At 37.8% G+C, this 19,883-nt stretch overlaps 1 protein-coding gene across 2 annotated transcripts in view; it reads left to right on the top strand.

The window, feature by feature from the left end:
* Nucleotides 1-19,462, top strand: part of LOC149168760 (TCP-1/cpn60 chaperonin family protein) — a 55,512-nt gene extending 36,050 nt beyond the window's left edge. For both annotated transcript variants that reach the window (XM_089428416.1, XM_089428417.1), the window contains exons 10-11: nucleotides 18,472-18,787; nucleotides 18,934-19,462. In XM_089428416.1, coding sequence (XP_089284542.1) covers nucleotides 18,472-18,787; nucleotides 18,934-19,080 — 463 coding nt within the window. In that variant the 3' untranslated portion in view covers nucleotides 19,081-19,462. The remainder of the gene's footprint in view (nucleotides 1-18,471; nucleotides 18,788-18,933) is intronic.
* Nucleotides 19,463-19,883: the final 421 nt, after the last annotated feature.

Below are 19,883 nucleotides of genomic sequence, written 5' to 3'. Positions count from 1 at the left end.
ATTATAATTTTTGATTCAAGAACAATGGGATATTGTATGTGGCAATACTACTCACATTACCACTTATTTATTACTTCACCTGTTAGATTTTTGCAAACCTAGCACCAAACACTTAAATTCCTAGCAGAAAAATTGATCTATTGATTTAAATGCACAACTAGTGGAGCATGCCCTCTTGAGATTAATACTTGGAAAAGTGTACAAAATGGTTGGGGTTGCTAGTTGCTATTAGGTTTTATTTGTTTTTTTTCATTTTTATTTCAAGCAATGAACTTTTAGAGAATGGGTGAGCCATGCCAAAGGCATATTCAGATCTATGTTTACATTTATATTTATGTTAATTGGGAGAAAGCGAGGATATTTTGAAACTTAAGAATTTGAAAACAAATGATGGTGGCCCAAAGACAGAGAAATTTAAGGTTGGAATATTGAAATTGATCTAGCAAACTATTTTGTTGTTGTTGTTGTTGTTGTAGTAGTTGATGCTTTTTGAGAAAATTGTCTTTAATCCAAGCATATTTATCCAATTATCTTGTAATCTATGATGATTTTTGCTTGATGGTATCAATAAGAGTTTAATAAGTCCTTCAACTTAATCTTTATTTTATCAAAATCACAAATACAAGGTTTGTATACCTCATAGTTGGGGGATGCAAACTTGATAGCCAAGCATTTTGATTCCCATGTGCATAGTCTAGGACTTGTAATGCCCAAGAGGATGTACACACAATATCTACATTTTATCTATTATTTTATACAAGATTATAATTTTTTGATTCAAGAACAATGGGATATTGTATGTGGCAATACTACTCACATTACCACTTATTTATTACTTCACCTGTTAGATTTTTGCAAACCTAGCACCAAACACTTAAATTCCTAGCAGAAAAATTGATCTATTGATTTAAATGCACAACTAGGTTCTTAACACAATAAAATTCATTGGAAGCAAATATACTGATCTCAATCACATTGACACAACAAATTTCTGCCCAATCACAGTTCTTCATCAAAATAGCTTCGGAACTTACTTGGGCTCTTGTCCTGGGAAAATGGCCCAACTAAAAAACTACAAATGCCTTGGATCTAATCCAAAAAATCTGCACTATATCAGTGCTCAATCTCCTTGGTAGATTTGGATTTCCAAGCTCCCTCCTGTACTTCCTTGGACCCGACGCTCTAGAGTATTACACCCCTCTTGAGGCTAGTGCCACTGCATGGTTTGTCTTCTACCTCTGCATAGTATTTCTTTTATAAATTTACATTGAGCTAAATCCCTTACCCTAATCTCAAAAGTGATTGACGATTGGGATTAGATCTAGTCTCACTTGAGATCAATCGCCGAGATTAAAACAAAATCACTAAAGTAAATTACTTATTTTTCTTTAGCTCAATAAGCCAACATACTAATATATGCCTTTTCCTAAGACTTAGGCTAAGTTGCATTAGCAACTAGCTCACACTTGAGCAAGAGTTCGAAGGATAATGTGGGTGACTTCTGCACGCCTAGACACAAGGCCTGTGCAGAAGTAACCACCTGAGCTACAAACATCAACAGTCCCTCTTAGTGAGGGAGGTACTTCTGCCACTGGGGATTAACTTAGATCTTGGACTTGCAGCTACTACCATGGTTGTTCCTTCTGAACTAGAAGACTTCTCTACCATTTGGTGTGGAAAGATCGTCCAAGTCAAACTCCCCTCGACGTTGTCCTAGAACCATTTTCTCTTGAACGTCTTGTAAGGTCATCTCGTACTAAGAGACCACCTTAACAAACTTGGAGGAACTTGTCAACTTTTCCTCCCTACCTGAACTTGAAGGTTGACTCCCTATGAGGTGCTCAACCTATGGAGCCTTCAACTCCTTGTTCTTTGTCACTGTAGTGCCTCTTGCCATTGCTCCTATGCTAAGTCCTTCTAGCACGATTGTGGGCTTGTCTCGGTCCTTTGAGACACCCATGAACTTTGCTGCTAATTCTCCCACTTGTATGGTCTCCCTCTCTCCCCTTGAGGGTTGACCTCCGCCAACCTTGTTGGATGCTGGTACTATCCTCTATACCTGTTGTTGGCTACTACTAGTTCAACGAATAACTGTTCACCCATGCTTTGTCACAGGAGATTCCCAACATAGCAGTTGCTTGCTTGCCATTGCATCTCGTAGCTCCTTAATTATGCCTAGCGCAATGTTCTGCCAACATCACGATTCTCGGAAGGATTGTTTGCTTCTTGGGTGACTGACCTCCTCCCATCACACCCCTTGTGATCCCATGCTCGCTTGTTAAAATGAAAGGCAGCACTCTCGCGACTCTTCACGTCACACACCCGTGACTCTGCCTCCATGGAACTATGCTTTTTTTGGCCTAGGGCTATTAACCCTTAATGACACTCTGCGTGCTCTCTTGGACTCTATCCCTGACCTAACATGTGTCTTGTCCACCTATTTGTGTAGTTTGCCTTTGTAATTGATTGCCCTACTGCTTGTGCAACTTTTGTTCAACTGAGTCTATGCAACTTGTCGATGGTTGTCTCTACCCGTCCTCATGGGCTCCCCAATACCATTGCGCTTTGCCTTCGCTTTGTGCATCTTGGTTTGGGTTATCTGCGCTGCGACACACTTCTACAGTGACTCATCCACTGCTTGACCCTCGGCTTAGATCCCCTTTTTTTGCTCCTCCCTGACTTGCTTGGTGACAACCAAACTTGTGGGGCTGCTTTTTTGCCCGAAGGGGCCCCGATCCGCGACTCATTGGAATATGGCCGTTGCTGCCACTATTATTCTTGAGTTGTCTTTGTGTTTGCCTGTGTTACTTCACTCTTCAACCAAGGCCCAAGTTGCTTGTATCTCTTCATCGCTCCGTCGTAGGTTCTATTAGGAACCGTCGATGCTCCAGTGTTTCTTCACAGAGTTTCTTGGCAGTTGGCCTGCTCAAATCACTGCTGATAATGGCCTATTGACCTCCTTCCAACCGTGTCTACCTGTGATCAACTAGCAAAATCTTGCATCACCATTGTTTCTTAGCTTCTTTATTGCTTTGACTTTTCGTTCCCACATTTGTGTGCTATCAAGGTTGTTGGGGCTTCCACTCCATCTCAAATGTGGGAAATTGTTTACTGAAGCTTGGTTGGTAGGATTTGAAGTTGGGTCATTGTCATGACAAGTGTTCCAACTTGTTGCTAGACAGCAAGTTGACATAGTATAAATGGATGGTTTTTAAGTAGGACAAGCGGATGGGATTTGATATACTTGTGTGTGGGGAGTGCAATGCAAGCCTCACATGTTTGACCACTAATTCTAGGGGCTCCCACGACAACCTTAAGTGGTTCCAACAACCCTCACAAGATTTGAACCTTGGTCATACGATTATTCAAATGGACATTTAACATATTATTTAACATTGATAAATGTCTGTTAGAACATATGTGCGTCATGCGATTGTTAGTCTCCAGGGCCCACATAAGTTTATTTTGCCCTAAAAAAACTTAATGTGGATTTTAAATTCCCAGCTTCCAAGTGTTTGATCTCCGATACTTTATCTTATTAAATTTCTAATCCAATTCATTTATTTAAATTCCCAGCTCCGAAGTGTTTGATCTCCGATACTTTATCTTATTAAATTTCTAATCCAATTCACGTTATAAATGAATCTAAATGTTTTATTCTTTAATTTAATTTATAATAAATAAATATTTTTTTATAATAGGTAATTTATAATAATAATATTAATAATAACTTTTATAATAGTTATTATTATGTTTTACCTTATTTATAAACTATCTAATTTGTATGAATACTTACTATTTAATACATAAATAATATATTAATTCTAAGCTTATTAATGGAATATATTAATTATTTTATATAACAACTACATTTTACAAATATATATAAACTATATATTATAAAATTTATAAAGTCCTAGTGTTTATGCTTTAATCCATATTTTGTTGTCTTCCACAGTTAGAATTAAGGGGACTTCATAGTCCGATCAAGAGAAAAAATTGCCATTGAAATTGCTATCTTTCTTCAAAGCCAAGTTTCTTTGTATCTCTATGCTTCTTCTTAAGTTACTGAGCTATATTCCACTACACAACATTCTCCTTTCTATAGTCTTTTTGATGAACCATCTTTTCCTTGTGTTCTTGAAAAAGAGATCTCTGCAAGTTATCTCCACAAGCAGATTTTGATATCCAATTTGTGACTGCCTTTCAAATTATTTGTACTGATTGGCATCTTTTTGCAATGCTTTAGTTTGGTTAGATGCTGCCAACTGCTCTTGCTTCATGCTTCATTCCCAGATATATCTGTTTGTTTGAAGGTTGCCTCTATTTGTGTCCGTAATCTACCTGTTCTCACGTCAAATCCCTGAGTCGAAACATTTAACATCTGTAATATCAACACCATAGTTATTTGCCCTATTTCTCTAGTATTAGATGACCTTCTCTGTTGCTCCAATTACTACTTAGTGATCAAGTGGAAAACCTCTTCAACAACAGTTCAAAGAATAGTTAAGAGATCAATTATTCAATGGAGTGCTCTTGAGAGATGATCTTTATCAAAGAATGGTTGTTAATATAACTCAATAAGGATTTCATAAGGACCCTTTCACGAATAGCTTCTGCAATAATGATCAAGAATCACAGGCTCCCCCTAACTATATGCATCATCTCTTTTGGCAGGGTCTTCCCAACAAATGCTTAGGTTGTCAAAAATCAGGCCAATAACGTGTGTTGTTGGCTGGAGAGTTCAAGGGACTTTCGGATTGTATTTGCTTCCTTCTCCATACTTGTGTAACTTTCTTCTTTTGCATGGTTCTAGCTTGTGTAAGAGCCCAAGTTAAGTTACAATCATGTGCCATATGACCAATGTTATGACACTTGAAGCATTCTACATTGTTCATGAATAAGAATTCATGATTTCTTCCTGCAAAATTGTTCTTTGGAGATTGTTGGGGACCATAATATTTATCTTCATGATATGGTTGGGGACCATAACATCTATTTTTATAATATGCTTTACAATCTTTTGCCATGTGTCCAAAGTTTGTACAAGAATAACTATAACCAAGAAATAAACTTCGGTACCTGGGAGATGGAGATTTCCTTGATGTACTTCTGAAGCCTTTCTGTGTTGAGATCCTTTGATGATAACTATTGCTTCTTGCATCCTGGACATTATCTACATTTCTTCTTGGAGCAGGATTTCTTCCATTGTTGCCTTGATTTTTCTCCTTGCCTTTGCTGGAACTGGGAGCATCACCATTTCTTTCTGGCTTCTTCACATCCTTCTTGTTTGAAGCATTATCATTCTTGTTTGAGGGTTCACCCGCATACCCGAGCCCTGATTTATCAAATGGACATCTTTGATGGCTGAGCATGTCATCCAAGGCTTGAGAGCTCTTCAAGGTTTTGTTCATCCCTTCAACCTTTTTCTTGAGGAAGACAATCTCTTCTTCCAATCTTTCACACTCGTTATTTTTCTTAGCAAGTTGTTTCTTAGTTTCTTCCTTGATATGAGCAGCTTCATTTGCTTCTATTTTAAGGGAGATGATCTCTGACTTCATTTTCCTTAGCTAGACTGCTCTCCATTTCTTCCTTGATCCTTGTAGCTTTACATGTTTCGGCCTTGCGAAGTTTGATGTTAGATTTTAATTTGAAGATTTCTTCATCCTTTGCTTTTAGTTGACATATCATGGTGTTTCTCTCCTTTTCTGCTAAATCAACCTATTCTTCTATGATTGCCAATGCTTCCATTGTCTTATCAGCTCCTTGGTCTACCTTTCTTACTTCTTGTAGTTGATATTTGAGAGAGGAGACCTCTACCTTGTATTGACCAATCTCTTCTTCAAGTTTGTTCAAGCTCTTGTGCCTTTGTTCAAGTTGACTTGACAAGGTATCTTCCCGTTTCTTTGCTTTATCCAGTTGATTTGTCATGGATATGACTTTTTCATGATGCTTACTTTTGCTTTGATGAAATTCCTTCTTAAGCTTGGCAAACTCTCCATCCCTTTCCTGTATTTGAAGGTGGACAAGGTCAACTTTCTCCCTTGTTTGGTCTTGGTCACCAACTAGTGCTTTCTTCTTAAGTTCCTTGTTTTCCTTTTACAAATTGATAATCTCTTCCATGGCAGTTGTAAGTTGGGTGAGGAGATCTTCTACAAAATGTTTTTCATCCTCTTCATCTTCTAGATCTTCTTTAGCCTTGATGTCATCATTCTCATTGTCAGCTTCTATGATGGGTTCTGGATTTTCTTCTTGATTTCCATCATCTTCTTGACTGATGGTCATGGTCAATGCTCCTTTTGAGTGAAGGTCATGAAGTTTGTCCCATATACGCTTTGCTGACGAACATTTTCCTAAATTGTTCTTTATAGAATCAGGTAGCCCATTCAAGATTGCCTTCATAGCTTTTTCATTGTACTCCTTGGATTCTCCATCCATCATGCTATCAACAATAACTGATTTCCAGATTTCAATGCCTTGAGTCTTTAAGAAATTCCTCATTATTGCTTCCCATATATTAAAGTTCCCATTGAACCATGGAGCTTCCTCAAATTGATTGTCTTCTATTTTAGTGGTAGAGGGAGACACATCCTTAGGAGGATTGGAGACTTTCTTCCTTGACTTCGCCATTTGTGTTCTAAAGATCAACCTTCAAGCTGTTAGGCTTTGAATGAAGGTACTGGCTTTGATACCAATTGTTGGAAATACTGAGGGGGGGGGGGTGAATCAATATTTCTTTTCAATTGTTATTTTACCAATTAAAACATTTATATTCAGAACACAAGATGAACAACAAGAATAAATGCTTTTATTAATATAATCTTTGCAATAAAATATATATATATATATATATATACTGTTAGGCTTTGAATGAAGGTACTGGCTTTGATACCAATTGTTGGAAATACTGAGAGGGGGGGTGAATCAATATTTCTTTTTAATTGTTATTTTACCAGTTAAAACATTTATATTCAGAACACAAGATGAACAACAAGAATAAATGCTTTTATTAATATAATCTTTGCAATTATATATGTGTGTGTGTGTGATTCCAATTTGTTGCCAAGCACCAACTTGGATTTTGTGAGGCTCCAACCTCCAGAGCACCAACTTTGTTTTGTCAAGGCACCAACCTTGGACTTAGAAGCACCAACTCCCAGGACACCAATCCTTCTAGTTCTGAGGCACCAACCTCAAGGGCTCCAACCCTCTGTTGCAAACTGTTTGGATCTGTTTTGTCAAGGCACCAACCTTGGATATAGGAGCACCAACTCCAAGGACACCAATCCTTCAAACTTTTGAGGCACCAACCCCAAGGGCTCCAACCCTCTTGCCAAGGCATGTTTTATAGTAATGTTCTGCTCCCAGAACTCTTCTTTACTGAGTTCTGTCTATTTACAGCTTCACTGTAGTCTCCATGCTACAACATCAATGGCAACCAATCTTCATATGAAGAAGTCTTTACGACTCTTCATGTTGTCCACACAGAGTCTGCAAAAGTTATCTCATGATGATATCAAGTAGGCATCATGATCTCTAATAATGTCTCCACATAGCTTTAGTGTGTCTCGTCCTTCGACTACCTCTTGTCCTGCTGGACCTTCGTCTTCCTTCTGTCCTGCTGGACCTTTGGCTTCCTTTTGTCCTGCTGGACCTGTTTGCCAACAACCACTTATAAAGACAATTCTCTGTTTTCTTATCTTGCTACGCCTGACCTTTGTCTTCCCTTTCGCTCACTTGAGCTTCGGCTTCCTCAACGCTTGCTTGACCTTCTGGCTTTCCTCCTTCGGTCGCTTTAGCTTCCTCTGTGCTCGCTTAACCATCTATGCTCGCTTGACACTTCGGCTTCCCGATCCATGGCTTCCTTTGTGTATTCGAGTGTTCCAATACTCACAAGACACGTTCAGGAGGAAGAGAGGCCGAAATACAATAGTGTTGCATATTAAAAAATATCAGAGAGGCCCTTTTTATTTAATAATATTCATACAATATACGATAGTAATCTCGCAATCGCAATCGCAACGGTTCAGGCCCACTAAACTATCAGAAGCGTTAATTTAACTTTAAGCCCCGGGCAACACATTTATCAGAACCATAGGAATACACGGAAATACACCCTCCGAACACATAAGGCCGGACTTCAAATGCATTATGCCCGCATCTATAACTTCATCGGGTCCGCTCCTCCACAACTTTATCGCAATCAACAGATTTGCACATAACATAGCCAATTCCCCTTCTGCCGATGGGACGGATGCGACATTCAATGAACTGTTTTTAATGAATCCATCGGGTCCATATGTATATATCGCAATCAGCGCTTTATAGTGTGGCAAGGCTTTACAATATATGTGATATGCGACAGATGTGATAATATATTAAATCATATTGCAATGGTGTAGTCGGGTCCGTGTTATTATCGCAATCGCAGTTTTAACGTGACAAGGGCTTTAAACGCTACGATACATAACTCCCAATATGATGGACACGATATACCATTAGGGCGCGATATAATAGGACCATCGGGTCCGCAACTGTATATCGCAGTTGGGGGTTTCGGGGGTGACAACCCTTCATAACTTGCGTTATGAGAGTTTCAATAGGTGGATGCGATATAACAATACATCATATCGTAATGGTCCTGTGGGTCCATATATATATATATATATATATATCAATCACAATCGCATATTTTAATGTGGCAAGGCTCAAAGCCGAAATAGAAGGATACATATGAAATACAGTGAAAACCTTGCTCCGAAACACTTAGCCGGACCTAAACTATTTATACACCCGAACATATATATCGTTGGGTCTGCACATGCACATTTTCCGATGTTTGCCTTTTTCGGATCAATCCTCCATCGTAGATCTTACCATCCCATCCGACGGTTGATATTACACCTGACCAACAAAGCTGCTCGGTGATCTTGTACCGTAGATCAAAATGCATTTGATCCAATGCTCGACAATGATATCGGGTGAGCTACATGCACGAGGATTACCCGCCCGATAAAGCGGATTTCTCTCTCCTTCTCCTGCCATGCATTAGTCGATGAATGGTATCGGGTGATTAGCCCTAAATACCACTTACAGCCTTGAGTCTGCCCGAAAACCACTGTCACTATTTCAAACCTACTTTTTGGGATATAACCACGTGCATTCACTCTTCATCTGTATTCTTGATTTCTGCCTATATTATATACTCCTCCGCTCTTTTGGCTCCTCTGCTGACTTCTTTGGATCCCGATATGGCTCCTCCTCAATCTCCCGCTCCCACACTTACTTGGCTTTCCTGTGGCTTTTGATACCGTTGTTTATGCTTCTTTGCTACGTGTTCCTCTTTGTTTCTTCCGTTGAACTTCTTCCTCTGGCTTTTCTTTGACTGCTTCTGTTCTGATATTCTGCATTGTCTTGATTTCTGCCGCTCCTTTGTTAACTCCTCTGATGCTTTGTTGCTCTTTGTTCTTCCAATAGCGCTTTCCCTTGGACATATCTCTTTGTGACTTCCGATGACTCTATTTATGTACCTTCGCTAATGCAATCCTCTTTCCAGTGGCTTTGCTCCTGTTCTTCACAAGTTTGCTCTACTTCTCCTTGGCTTCATATCATCATTTAGTATCTTAGAGTAGTGCCATATTGACATACTCATGTTGCTTCATGTATCTGCTCTAATTGGCTTCACATCATTGTTTACTGTCCAGAATATTGCCATATTGACATCAATGACAACCTAGATCAACAATAAGAAGATGTGCATGTGAGGAGACACTCATTTATATAGAATGTAAAGGTGCATATAAACAAACAAGCCCTAGATGGCCTCTAATATCCAAAAAAATCACGCTAGAACAAATACCTACATATCATCAAAATCATTGCCTATATTGGGGTCTTTGTCATCAATATCACCCTCTAAAGTACTCACATTGCCCGCTCCAAGATGACGTGATCTATTTTTTATAGAGCATGGTTGATTTGTTTATTTAATGGCAGTTTTCACCCACTAGTGGAATAAACAATTCTAGTCTAATGCTGAGTTGTAATGTAGGCTCAATAAGTGAATGGATTTCTTGTGGGTGTATTCAACATTAGAGCTCTATATAAGTAGAGGTACATGTGAGGAGACACTCATTTATATAGAATGTAAAGGTGTGCATCAACAAACAGGCCCTAGATGGGATCTAATATCCTAAAAAATCATGCTAGAACAAATACCTACATATCATCAAAATCATTGCCTATATTGGGATCTTTGTCATCAATATCACCTTCTAAGCTTTAAAATAAGATAGAAATGCTTAGATTTCAATTCAAGATTTTGTTTGAGGGATGGGTACATATTTAGTAGGATCACGATAGAGGAGTTAAACAATCGATGCTACTAACATTAAGGTACAAAGAAGGCTTGGTGCTCTTGATTAAATGCTAGTTCCATACACTCGTACATGACAAAATCCAATGGAAATGTTGCAAGCCCCCCAATTCTAAAATCATGAGAAACTGTCAAGTCTGCTGGATTTTGAGTAGGATCTAAAATTCTACTTTCTTTATATGAAATCCAATGAGAGGTTGGAAACACTCTCAAACAAGCTGAGTCAATTAATGGTAATGTTCAAAATGTAAGTATTACTTTTACTTTAAGAATTTAACATTACTATTCATTTAGTAAGGCAATATGGTCAAATACTAGGCTTTCCCCCATAAATTATTGTTTTTTTGTTTAAATAATTACGTTCAAAGGGTCCTTGGTAGAATTGTATAAAACTGGCTGGTTCAGTGAAGAAGGGCTGGTTCGGTACCAAACTGTCCTTTCCTGGTCTGTGCAACCAGTTCAGATCAGTTTTCCCTCAGGAAATGGTTGGAACAACCGGTTCGGTCTGGTCTGGTCCAGTTCTGATAACATTGGTGACATCTATACATCTTTAAAAAATTTCAGTGACTTGTTTGCCTTTTATATGACCAGATCTGGTGGTACTTGTGTTGAGTACTTCAGGAACTTCAAAACCCTTCTTTTGATTTTGAAATTGAACCTTCAGAGCCCATGATTTTAGTTGTTGAAGATTCATGTTTTGTTTTCAGCGAAATTTGTATGTCTTGAAGGAATTTTGACTTAGTCTGCCATGGTTGTCTCTTTAAAAAGGGCAAATGGCTTCGTTTTATTATAGATTTCATTTAATAAGCTTCTGCCAAATAATTTGTTTTGGTTGGTTTATGTGGTTCGCCGATGTGTTTTGTGGTTTTGTGGCCAAATTTTACAGAGGTTCGAGGCCATTGTATCGACCATCTTCTTTTTGTGGGTTTTGTTTGGAGTTTTTATTGGACTTTAATCTTCTTTAGACAGCCCTTCTAATAGCCCTGGTTCATGCTGTTTTTTTGGTCTTGTACTGTGCAGTGGTTCTCGGGCTTTGTGTTTTTGTGCTGTTAACAGTTATGTGGTCATGTGGGCTTCAAGGTGCCCTCCCTCAGTGGTCTTCAATTATGGTTGGCAGTCATTTCTGTGTGTGTGTTGCCTCTTCTTGGAATGTTGTCAACCCTGTCCTTTGGAGCTCTGCGCCTGCTAAGGCCCTCTGCCATCATTATTTGTTGCAGCAATACCACCTTTCACATGTGAGCTTTATGTTGGTCAAAGGTCCATACACACCCCGCTTTGATGTTTTGGACAGATCCCTTGGGACAGTCACCCAAGGTCAAACGACTCCTTCTGTTGTTGTACAATGAGGGTTCCTCACTTGGGCAATACATAGCATGCTAGAAGTAACACAAAATGACATGTAGAGCCCAAAAACACACAATAGAGACACATGGCATTGCCAATTTGCCACATAGTTACATGCCGACATCATTGCTAAGTGTCATTGTCAGAGACTGTCTTGTTCACAACCAACATTACCATGTGGCACCACAACATCTCTGACCATGTCAGCATGTAATGTTCACCTCTTGGAGGATCTGTCTCCCTATCAAACAAGCATAACTTTGTTATACAGTCTGTCTGTTTAGTGCAGTCTGTTGCAGTGTGAGTGTTTGTGCTCTTCTATACACGGGGGCAGTTTGTCTCTGGAATATTGATGTTTACTTCCTGCTATATAGGAGTTTTCTTTGAACCTACCTTATCCTCATGTTTTGAACTTTCAAAGGGTGTATCTTGGTTATCTGGGCACCTTTATGAGTGCTGTCTTTTCATCAAGCTTTTTTTATTTTGGGTTGTAAGTGAACTGCATAGGTGCAGTGGGTTTCTGTATAGCCATTTGATTTCTTTTATTCATTATGGCTAATCTGAATGCAATAAACTCAATTGGTACTAATTAATAATTATTCCTCCCCTCATTGAATTCCTATATGGAAGATTTATTTAGAAGGGACTATTCAGGATCACTTTGGGTTAAAAAATTGCACATTTGGATGCCTTGACTAATGCCAAGTTAGATAACAAAAACAAGACTCCAGTTTGGCATTTTGTATTCTTCTGTGGGTTTCAAAGATTCCGATTGGATTGATGATCCATTTGATGGATGATGGACTTGGTTACTGTTTGTTGTCCTTGATTGATTGATCACTGTGCAATCTACTCCCCTGTTGACTTTACGATGGCATTTGTTCTTTTGATCAAAGCTTTCTTGTTGATCTTTGACTATCTGACATCAGTCAGATCACGATCAGCGTTGCTAGGATACCTCAGTTTACATGATTAGAGCAGGATTCCTTGGTTTACATGATTAGAGTACTTGTGTCAAGCTTTGATAAAGTTTCAATGTGGTGCATTAGAGATGGATTCTCTATTGCTTCGTTATGCTTTTTGTTATATTCTATTTCATCAAGGAAAAATATTTCCTATTGTCAAGAGAGGCCATTGGAACGCTTTGGTAATTGTTTCTTCAATCAATTTCAAGTAGTACATTTAATCGTTGGAGTGCCAGTACACTTTGTTCTTCATAAATAAAATCTATTGATATGCTTTTAGTAATCTTTCTATCACTCATCTCTGTAACCCCTAAAGCCTAACTATGAACTGTACTCTATGTAAAAAGATATCAACATGCCAAGTGTAACCATTTATAAATATAGAATTATCTGAGAATGCAACTTGGGTCTAAATTTTTTACAACAATTTTGATAATTATTTTTTTTGAAATTTGAAATGTTTTCTGAACTATCATGAAACTTTAAATTCTGAAAATGAAAGATTGGTATGCTGTTGGAGCTTTGTATCGCAGCCTCATCATTGTTGCAAAACCCAGACTTGGGGAGTAATTTGGTGAATTAAAAACTGAAGAAAAAGTTGACATTATGATTGACGAGCAAAAAGGAAAATATATGCATTTGTTCATTTAAAGTTGAATATCAACCAACATCAATTAATCACATTGCCACGTAAAAATGAAAAGAAGATAGATAAATAAAATTCATTAGATGTCAAATGATGCATTGTACGTTAACCATTAAAGTCAAACGTAAATACACAATAAAAATGTATTAAATATATACTATAAGTGTATCTACAATAAATTCCCTCTTCCCCTTTTATGGGCGAAGGTAACTGGTCATTCTCTAGCGGTGGAAGGCCCTGCACCTGTAGTTGACATGTCCAATGTTGGGTGTAGGCATTGAGGTTTGCTCCTGATTCTCACAAATCTCCTTGTCTTGTCTCGTTGGTTGGGGACATCCTTTGTTTTGGTGATAAGGAGATGGAGGCTTGATTTCTAATCTTGGTGAGTTATTTCTAAGTCAGTGCAGGGTCCTGCTCTTGGTCATCTGCCCCCATCTAACCATCCAGGTGACTTGTCCATGACAGGTGTCTCACTCTCTACCAATGAGTTAGTCATGTGGTTAATGTCATCCAAACAAATGGGCCATACATCCACTGTTTCACCCACAACCAAAGATTGGACCCTATCATTTAGGTGTCAATATACCAAGTTGCACCTTTTCGAGTGTATTTTTTCAAGTACACTCTAATTGCATTTGCAACCTGAAATGCTACAAGTCTGTCTCAACACACGAATGACAATTTTTTGTAAAGTTGGTGTCTTTCCACTACAGTTTCTCTCCCAAGCATCTACAATAAATAAGAAGAGAAATAAATTACATTTCCATCCATACCAAAAAAGAAAAATGGAAAACAAAGAAATTGAACAAAAACATGGAACTTGTAAATAAAATTTAAATTGCTTGGCATTGTAGTTTTCATGTTTTTGTCTTTTCCGGATTGTCATGTTTAAGCCTGAATAACCCTGTAGTACTTATATACAGCTCCATATCTGTTTCGGTACATGGTTATATGGATTAGGCACTGATCACTAAACACAATGCAAATTGGAGGATGGAGAGCATGTTGTTCCATTTACCATCAATTACATCCAGAGTCAGTGTTCAGCAGATTTCATGGATAACATTTGAAATTTGTCGAATTTGATGAGAGGATGATAAAATTTACTTTAGTTCAGCAATTTTGTTTTTATCCACATAAATTTCAATGATTTTAATCTGGTTTTACAACCATGAGTTCCTTCAATAATGATTTATATCCTTCATTTGTTGAGTTCATTTTCAATGATTAGCGTTGGTACAGGGACAATGTACATGGTATGACAGTGGAGAATGGAGTCCATTTGTTGGCGACAACTTAATTTCTTAACGATTTGGGTAGCTCAGGTGTTGTAGTGACACAGTGACTGATCCAACAAGCTTATGACAGTGGACACTGGAGCTTGCTCACTGATAACAAAAGTTGCTCACAATTTGCTTTGGTGGCAGAGCTGGAGTCACTAATTTTCTTGGGTTAAAAGACAATGAGTTGAATGGGATAATATTTTATAAGCGCAGGCTGGGACCTAGGTTTAAACATTATATTGTACTTTTATTTGGTTAATTTTGTTTTTTGACAGAATACACCTGTGGGAAAGCCTATTTGGTTAATTTTATTTTTTGGCGGAATACACATCTGTGGGAAAGCCCCCGGGCACTTACCCTCATTTTGAGGATGGTACTCTCTGGTTGCAGTTTTGGCAACCGAACGTAGCAGAGACATCAATTGAGGCCCAATAATATCCACAGAGGCACCCAGCTCGGGGACTTGACTCTGTAACCTTCTGTTTGTAATTCACAGCACTCAACTGCTCGAGCTAACCGACTGCGCTAATTTGTTTTATTTTATTTTTAGACTAAATCAAATATCATCTAGAATTTTATTGTTTTTAGTTTTACATCAAATTTATTTACAAGTTAATTGTAGGTTTTTCATTTAGAATTATAAATGCCTATTAGTTATATGCATTAGATATGATTGCTCCAGCTTATGGATTTTTATTGTTCCACCTTGTTGTACAAATATTGTGGTTACACACATAGATTTGTGGGAGTGCTTTTATATACTGCACGTTGACCTACAGCTTCTCAACTGCTTATACCTAGAGAAAGGGGACTGCTATTACTATCCTTGGCCCGTAAACATCAGGAACAAAGTTATAATGTCTGGAAAATAATGGTGAATATTATCACATATCCTGTACAAAAAAAAATAATTCAAATTTCATTGTTACTGAATTTGAACATGAACCTGGTGATTTAGATAAAATCCCACATCTTTTAGTATCTGATTTCTCTCATGAAACGCTTTGATAGATTCTTTGGTTCTTATCCAGGTGAAGAACCTTTACCAAAAGGTTTCACTCACTGAATGAAACCTCCTATACTCCTTCCTACGAAGAATCTTGGTAAACTAGTGTAGCAATAGCCTACCGTTCTTGATTCTGGCTAAATGAATTATTATAACCACTCATAATAAATAAACATTGTCTTCGACTCCAACTTACAAGTGAGGATGTGTTGAAGAAATGTTTCTGGCAGTAAATGGCAAGACACACCTTTGCATTTCCTTGTTAATATGTTATCTATTATCAAAGCATTATTATATATGATTTTGGTAATGTTCTTATCCCATTTGATCACCTCCATGATAAAGAACTCTCGCTAATACGCTATATCCTCCATCGTCAAAATGATGCATTGGGCAGCCACGAAGTTCAAAACAATATGGGGTGCCTTTCCGATAAAATCTTTGCCAACTGCACATCAATGTCCCCAATGTCTAATATGATGGCACGTGTAACAATTTAGGTCATCGTTGGGGTGGCATTGTTGTACATGTAATTGGAGGTATTATTAGACTAACTAGGACCACTTAAAAAAGGTGGTTATGTGGCTCCTTGTGCTTTAATATTTTGTGGTACCTAGGTTCGATTTTTTATTTTACATTCATTATGTGTAGATTATTCATACTTTTGAAGCTTGTATGTCGAGGAGCTCACGAGGTCCGTAATCATTGACTAGAAGCCATGGATGCTTATTGTAACGGGGTTTTGAACATTACTGAAGAGATTCATATTCGAAAATGAATGATTCTCCTACACATTGTAGGGATTTTACTACTATAATTCTGATGATTTTCAAATTACAGGATTTTGAATTGATGGTGGATTGGGTGCATTGTGAAGACACTCGTGATAGGTCACCGGTTCAATTCTCTTATGAGTATTAGCTTACCAAAAAAAAAGTCTCCTCATGGGACTTCTGAGTGGTTGGAACTTGGCACAATGGGATGTTATCCCTTCCACAGCGTTCAATCCCGCAGAAGAACATTTTTGGCCCGTTGTGATAAGGTTCAAGTAGTAGCTCCCCCACCCCCATGGACTCTGGAGTCTTGGCTCTTGCTAAGTCATAAATTCCTGGTATATCTAGCTTATGGGCTGTTGTATATACTCCTGGTGTTATAGTGGCAGCTGCTATGTTTGATCTTGGGCCTTGCCCAGATTCCTCCAATGAATTACAGATTCACCATGGTTGGAAAAATAAATAAAAATTCTGATGCTTGTTTCTTGCTTTCTCCTGATTTATTTAAAGGTGCTTGCTCACGATTATTATATGTATTCAGTTATCATTTATCATGTAGTGATTATTCATTTTTGGATTTATCTTAGTAACATATTCACGATGATGCTCAATAACTTCCAAACAACACCCCTATATCTTGGACGAAGTTTTCAAACAATTCACTTAAACTTCACATTTTTGACATGTGCAAATTAACAGATTAAATAAAACATTGTTCTTTTGGGATAATTAACTAGAAAATTTATGAGGGTCCTTCCCTTGCCATCTGGGTAGTTATCAGACATAACTATGCATCCAGTTGTTTCCAACAATATAATAATATTTCTGTTTGCATCTGGGTGTAGATATAACAATATTGAATGACTGTTTGTGTCTCTCTGTAGATATCTAATATATTAACATTCCTAATGAAAAGACATGGTCAATCTGATTTCCATTTAATGCCAAGACGCGTTCATTGTTAGTGAGATTTACATTATATAAGAGATCTGCATTTAAATTTCTTCCAAATATAGAGAATATGCTTTGCTGCTAATCAGCTTGATTTTCGTGGTTTATAAAATTTCCTTCAAACTGGGATATGCTTTGTTGCTAACTGGCTTGATATTTGTAGGGTTAATTAATACTTTTATATTTACCGATTCAAGACTCTTGAATTGTAAAAAGCAGATAAATGTGCCTCCATATTCTGTGCTTGGCCTGAGTCAATGCAAGCTCTACTAGTATTCTATGTATGTCAACCATTTAGCCCCCAGTTTTAAAGATGCTGGAAAATGCACTAAGCAGTACTAAATATTATTTGTTAACTAGCTTAGGTGTACGAGTGTTCTATACCTGGGTTGGTTCATATGCAGTGTTCCACAGGGATGCGTCCCCTAGGGTGGGGTGCATGCACCCACACATCCCACACATCTGGGTTGGGCGGATGCCTGGGGAAATGTTTCCCCACGTCTTCCCGGACTGGGAAATGGTTAAACGTTTCCCTAGTGTGGCAGATGTGTTTCCCCAAAAGGGGTGCTTCTAGGCGCACCCCTTCAAAATGGGGACACCCAAAAACACCCCTTTGGAGTTTGAGTTATATCAATTTACTATTCTAATCTTCAGACTTCATTATCTACTATAATCTATTTTGTCGAGTAATTAGATTTTAGAATGATGAATGATGTGCGTATTGGTATAAATGATGAATATGGATCAGTGATTTCATTATTTAATTCAATAATGCATGGATCAATATGTTTATGCTTTCATTATTAAATACGAATTTGAAATATATATATATATATATATATATATATATATACCCTGACATCTTCCTGTACCCCCTAAATTTTCCTAAAATTCGAAGGCACTTCCACACATCCCCACTGTGCATCTCCCTGCACCTGCGTCCCCCTGTCCCAGAGTCTTGGTGGAACATAGGTTCATAACAATGTGGTTTTCCTGGGTTGCATTGTTTCATTTCTGTGATTCTAGTCACATTATTGCGCTTATCTCTATCATCTAACAGAAATGTTTGATTTGCTACTAGCTTTACTCTATGCAGTTTTCTGATTTGAAAATTTATTGATTTTGCAGTTTCCATGTATTGGATGAAGCTGAGAGGTCTTTGCATGATGCACTATGTGTGTTATCGCAAACAGTACAAGACAGCAGAGTGATTCTTGGAGGTGGATGGCCTGAAATGCTCATGGCAAAGCAAGTTGATGAACTTGCAAGGAGGACACCAGGAAAGAAATCTCTTGCAATTGATGCTTTTGCACATGCACTCAGAGCAATTCCAACTATTATAGCAGACAATGCTGGATTGGACAGTGCAGATTTAGTTGCACAGCTCCGTGCTGCTCATGAGGAGGAGGACACGAAGACAGGGATTGATGTTATAACTGGAGCGGTAAGTTTTGTTTTTGTGGCTTGGTTCTTTTATACTTATTTTTGAAGGCTATGTGTGTTGCTTCAGTTGTAATCATACCATTAATGTAGTTTTTCATTTTTGACCTTTTCGTTTACATTTCTGATTTAGAATATTTTTGAATGTAGGTTGGAAACATGGAAAAGCTAGGAATTTTCGAGGCTTTCAAAGTTAAGCAAGCTGTCTTGCTTTCTGCAACGGAGGCCGCAGAGATGATTTTGAGAGTAGATGAAATTATCAGCTGTGCTCCAAGGAAAAGAGAGGATAGAATGTAAATCTGATGAGGCTCAACACTTGGTCAGTTTATGGTTTAGCTGCAACCAATTGTAGAAAAAGAGCATTTGGGTGGATGATTCTAGTTTTTACATTTTGTTGACTTGCAGATGATTCTAGTCACATGCAGTTTAGTGCTTTTATTGCCATTGGGAGCCAATGGCCTGGATATTGCTTTTATTTATCGTCGCAATTGGTTGGGTGATTATTAATTTATTCTCTTCTGAGAGAAGATACCGTCGACCAAGATTTTGTTTCTATTTTAATGGTCAATATACTAGTGGATTGTTTTTTAATTACAAAAGGCTATGTTGTGCAAGTGTCAACGGGCCTACTAGTGTGACACATTGCGGGTATGTTATCATCGATCCTTTTTCTAGTTTACTTAGGTATAATTTCTAAAAATTTAATCCCCCAAATATACTGCTATAATCCCTGTATTTTTAAGAGATTTGTGATAGCTGTTAGCATTTTCTTGATCTGCCCTGCTTGATTGCATAGCTATTGTTAATGTTTAATGCCTGGCATGCTTACAAATTGCTTAACCAAATTGCAAACTATGGTCTTCATGTTGGGCCAGGGTACCAAGTTCATTATCTTCCCTGGGCGTTGTGAAGATCGATGAAAGTATACGATTTTGAATTGATGTTAATGGAACCAGCAATTTAAAGTTTATTTTTTTTCAGACAGAATCGACATAAATTCAGGGTGGACAAAAATGACACTAATATTTGTATTATAAACTCTAATATCTATTTTAAACTCTAGCTGTTCCCAAGAGCACAAGTACAAATTGCAAATCTAG

The sequence above is a fragment of the Pinus tabuliformis genome, chromosome 4_2, assembly GCF_031772625.1.
Source record: "Pinus tabuliformis cultivar Carrire ecotype Pingquan chromosome 4_2, CPIR1, whole genome shotgun sequence".
In the NCBI taxonomy this organism is placed as follows: Eukaryota; Viridiplantae; Streptophyta; class Pinopsida; order Pinales; family Pinaceae; genus Pinus; species Pinus tabuliformis.
Note: the sequence above shows the minus strand (reverse complement) of the source record. Positions and strands in the feature narration are given on the sequence as shown.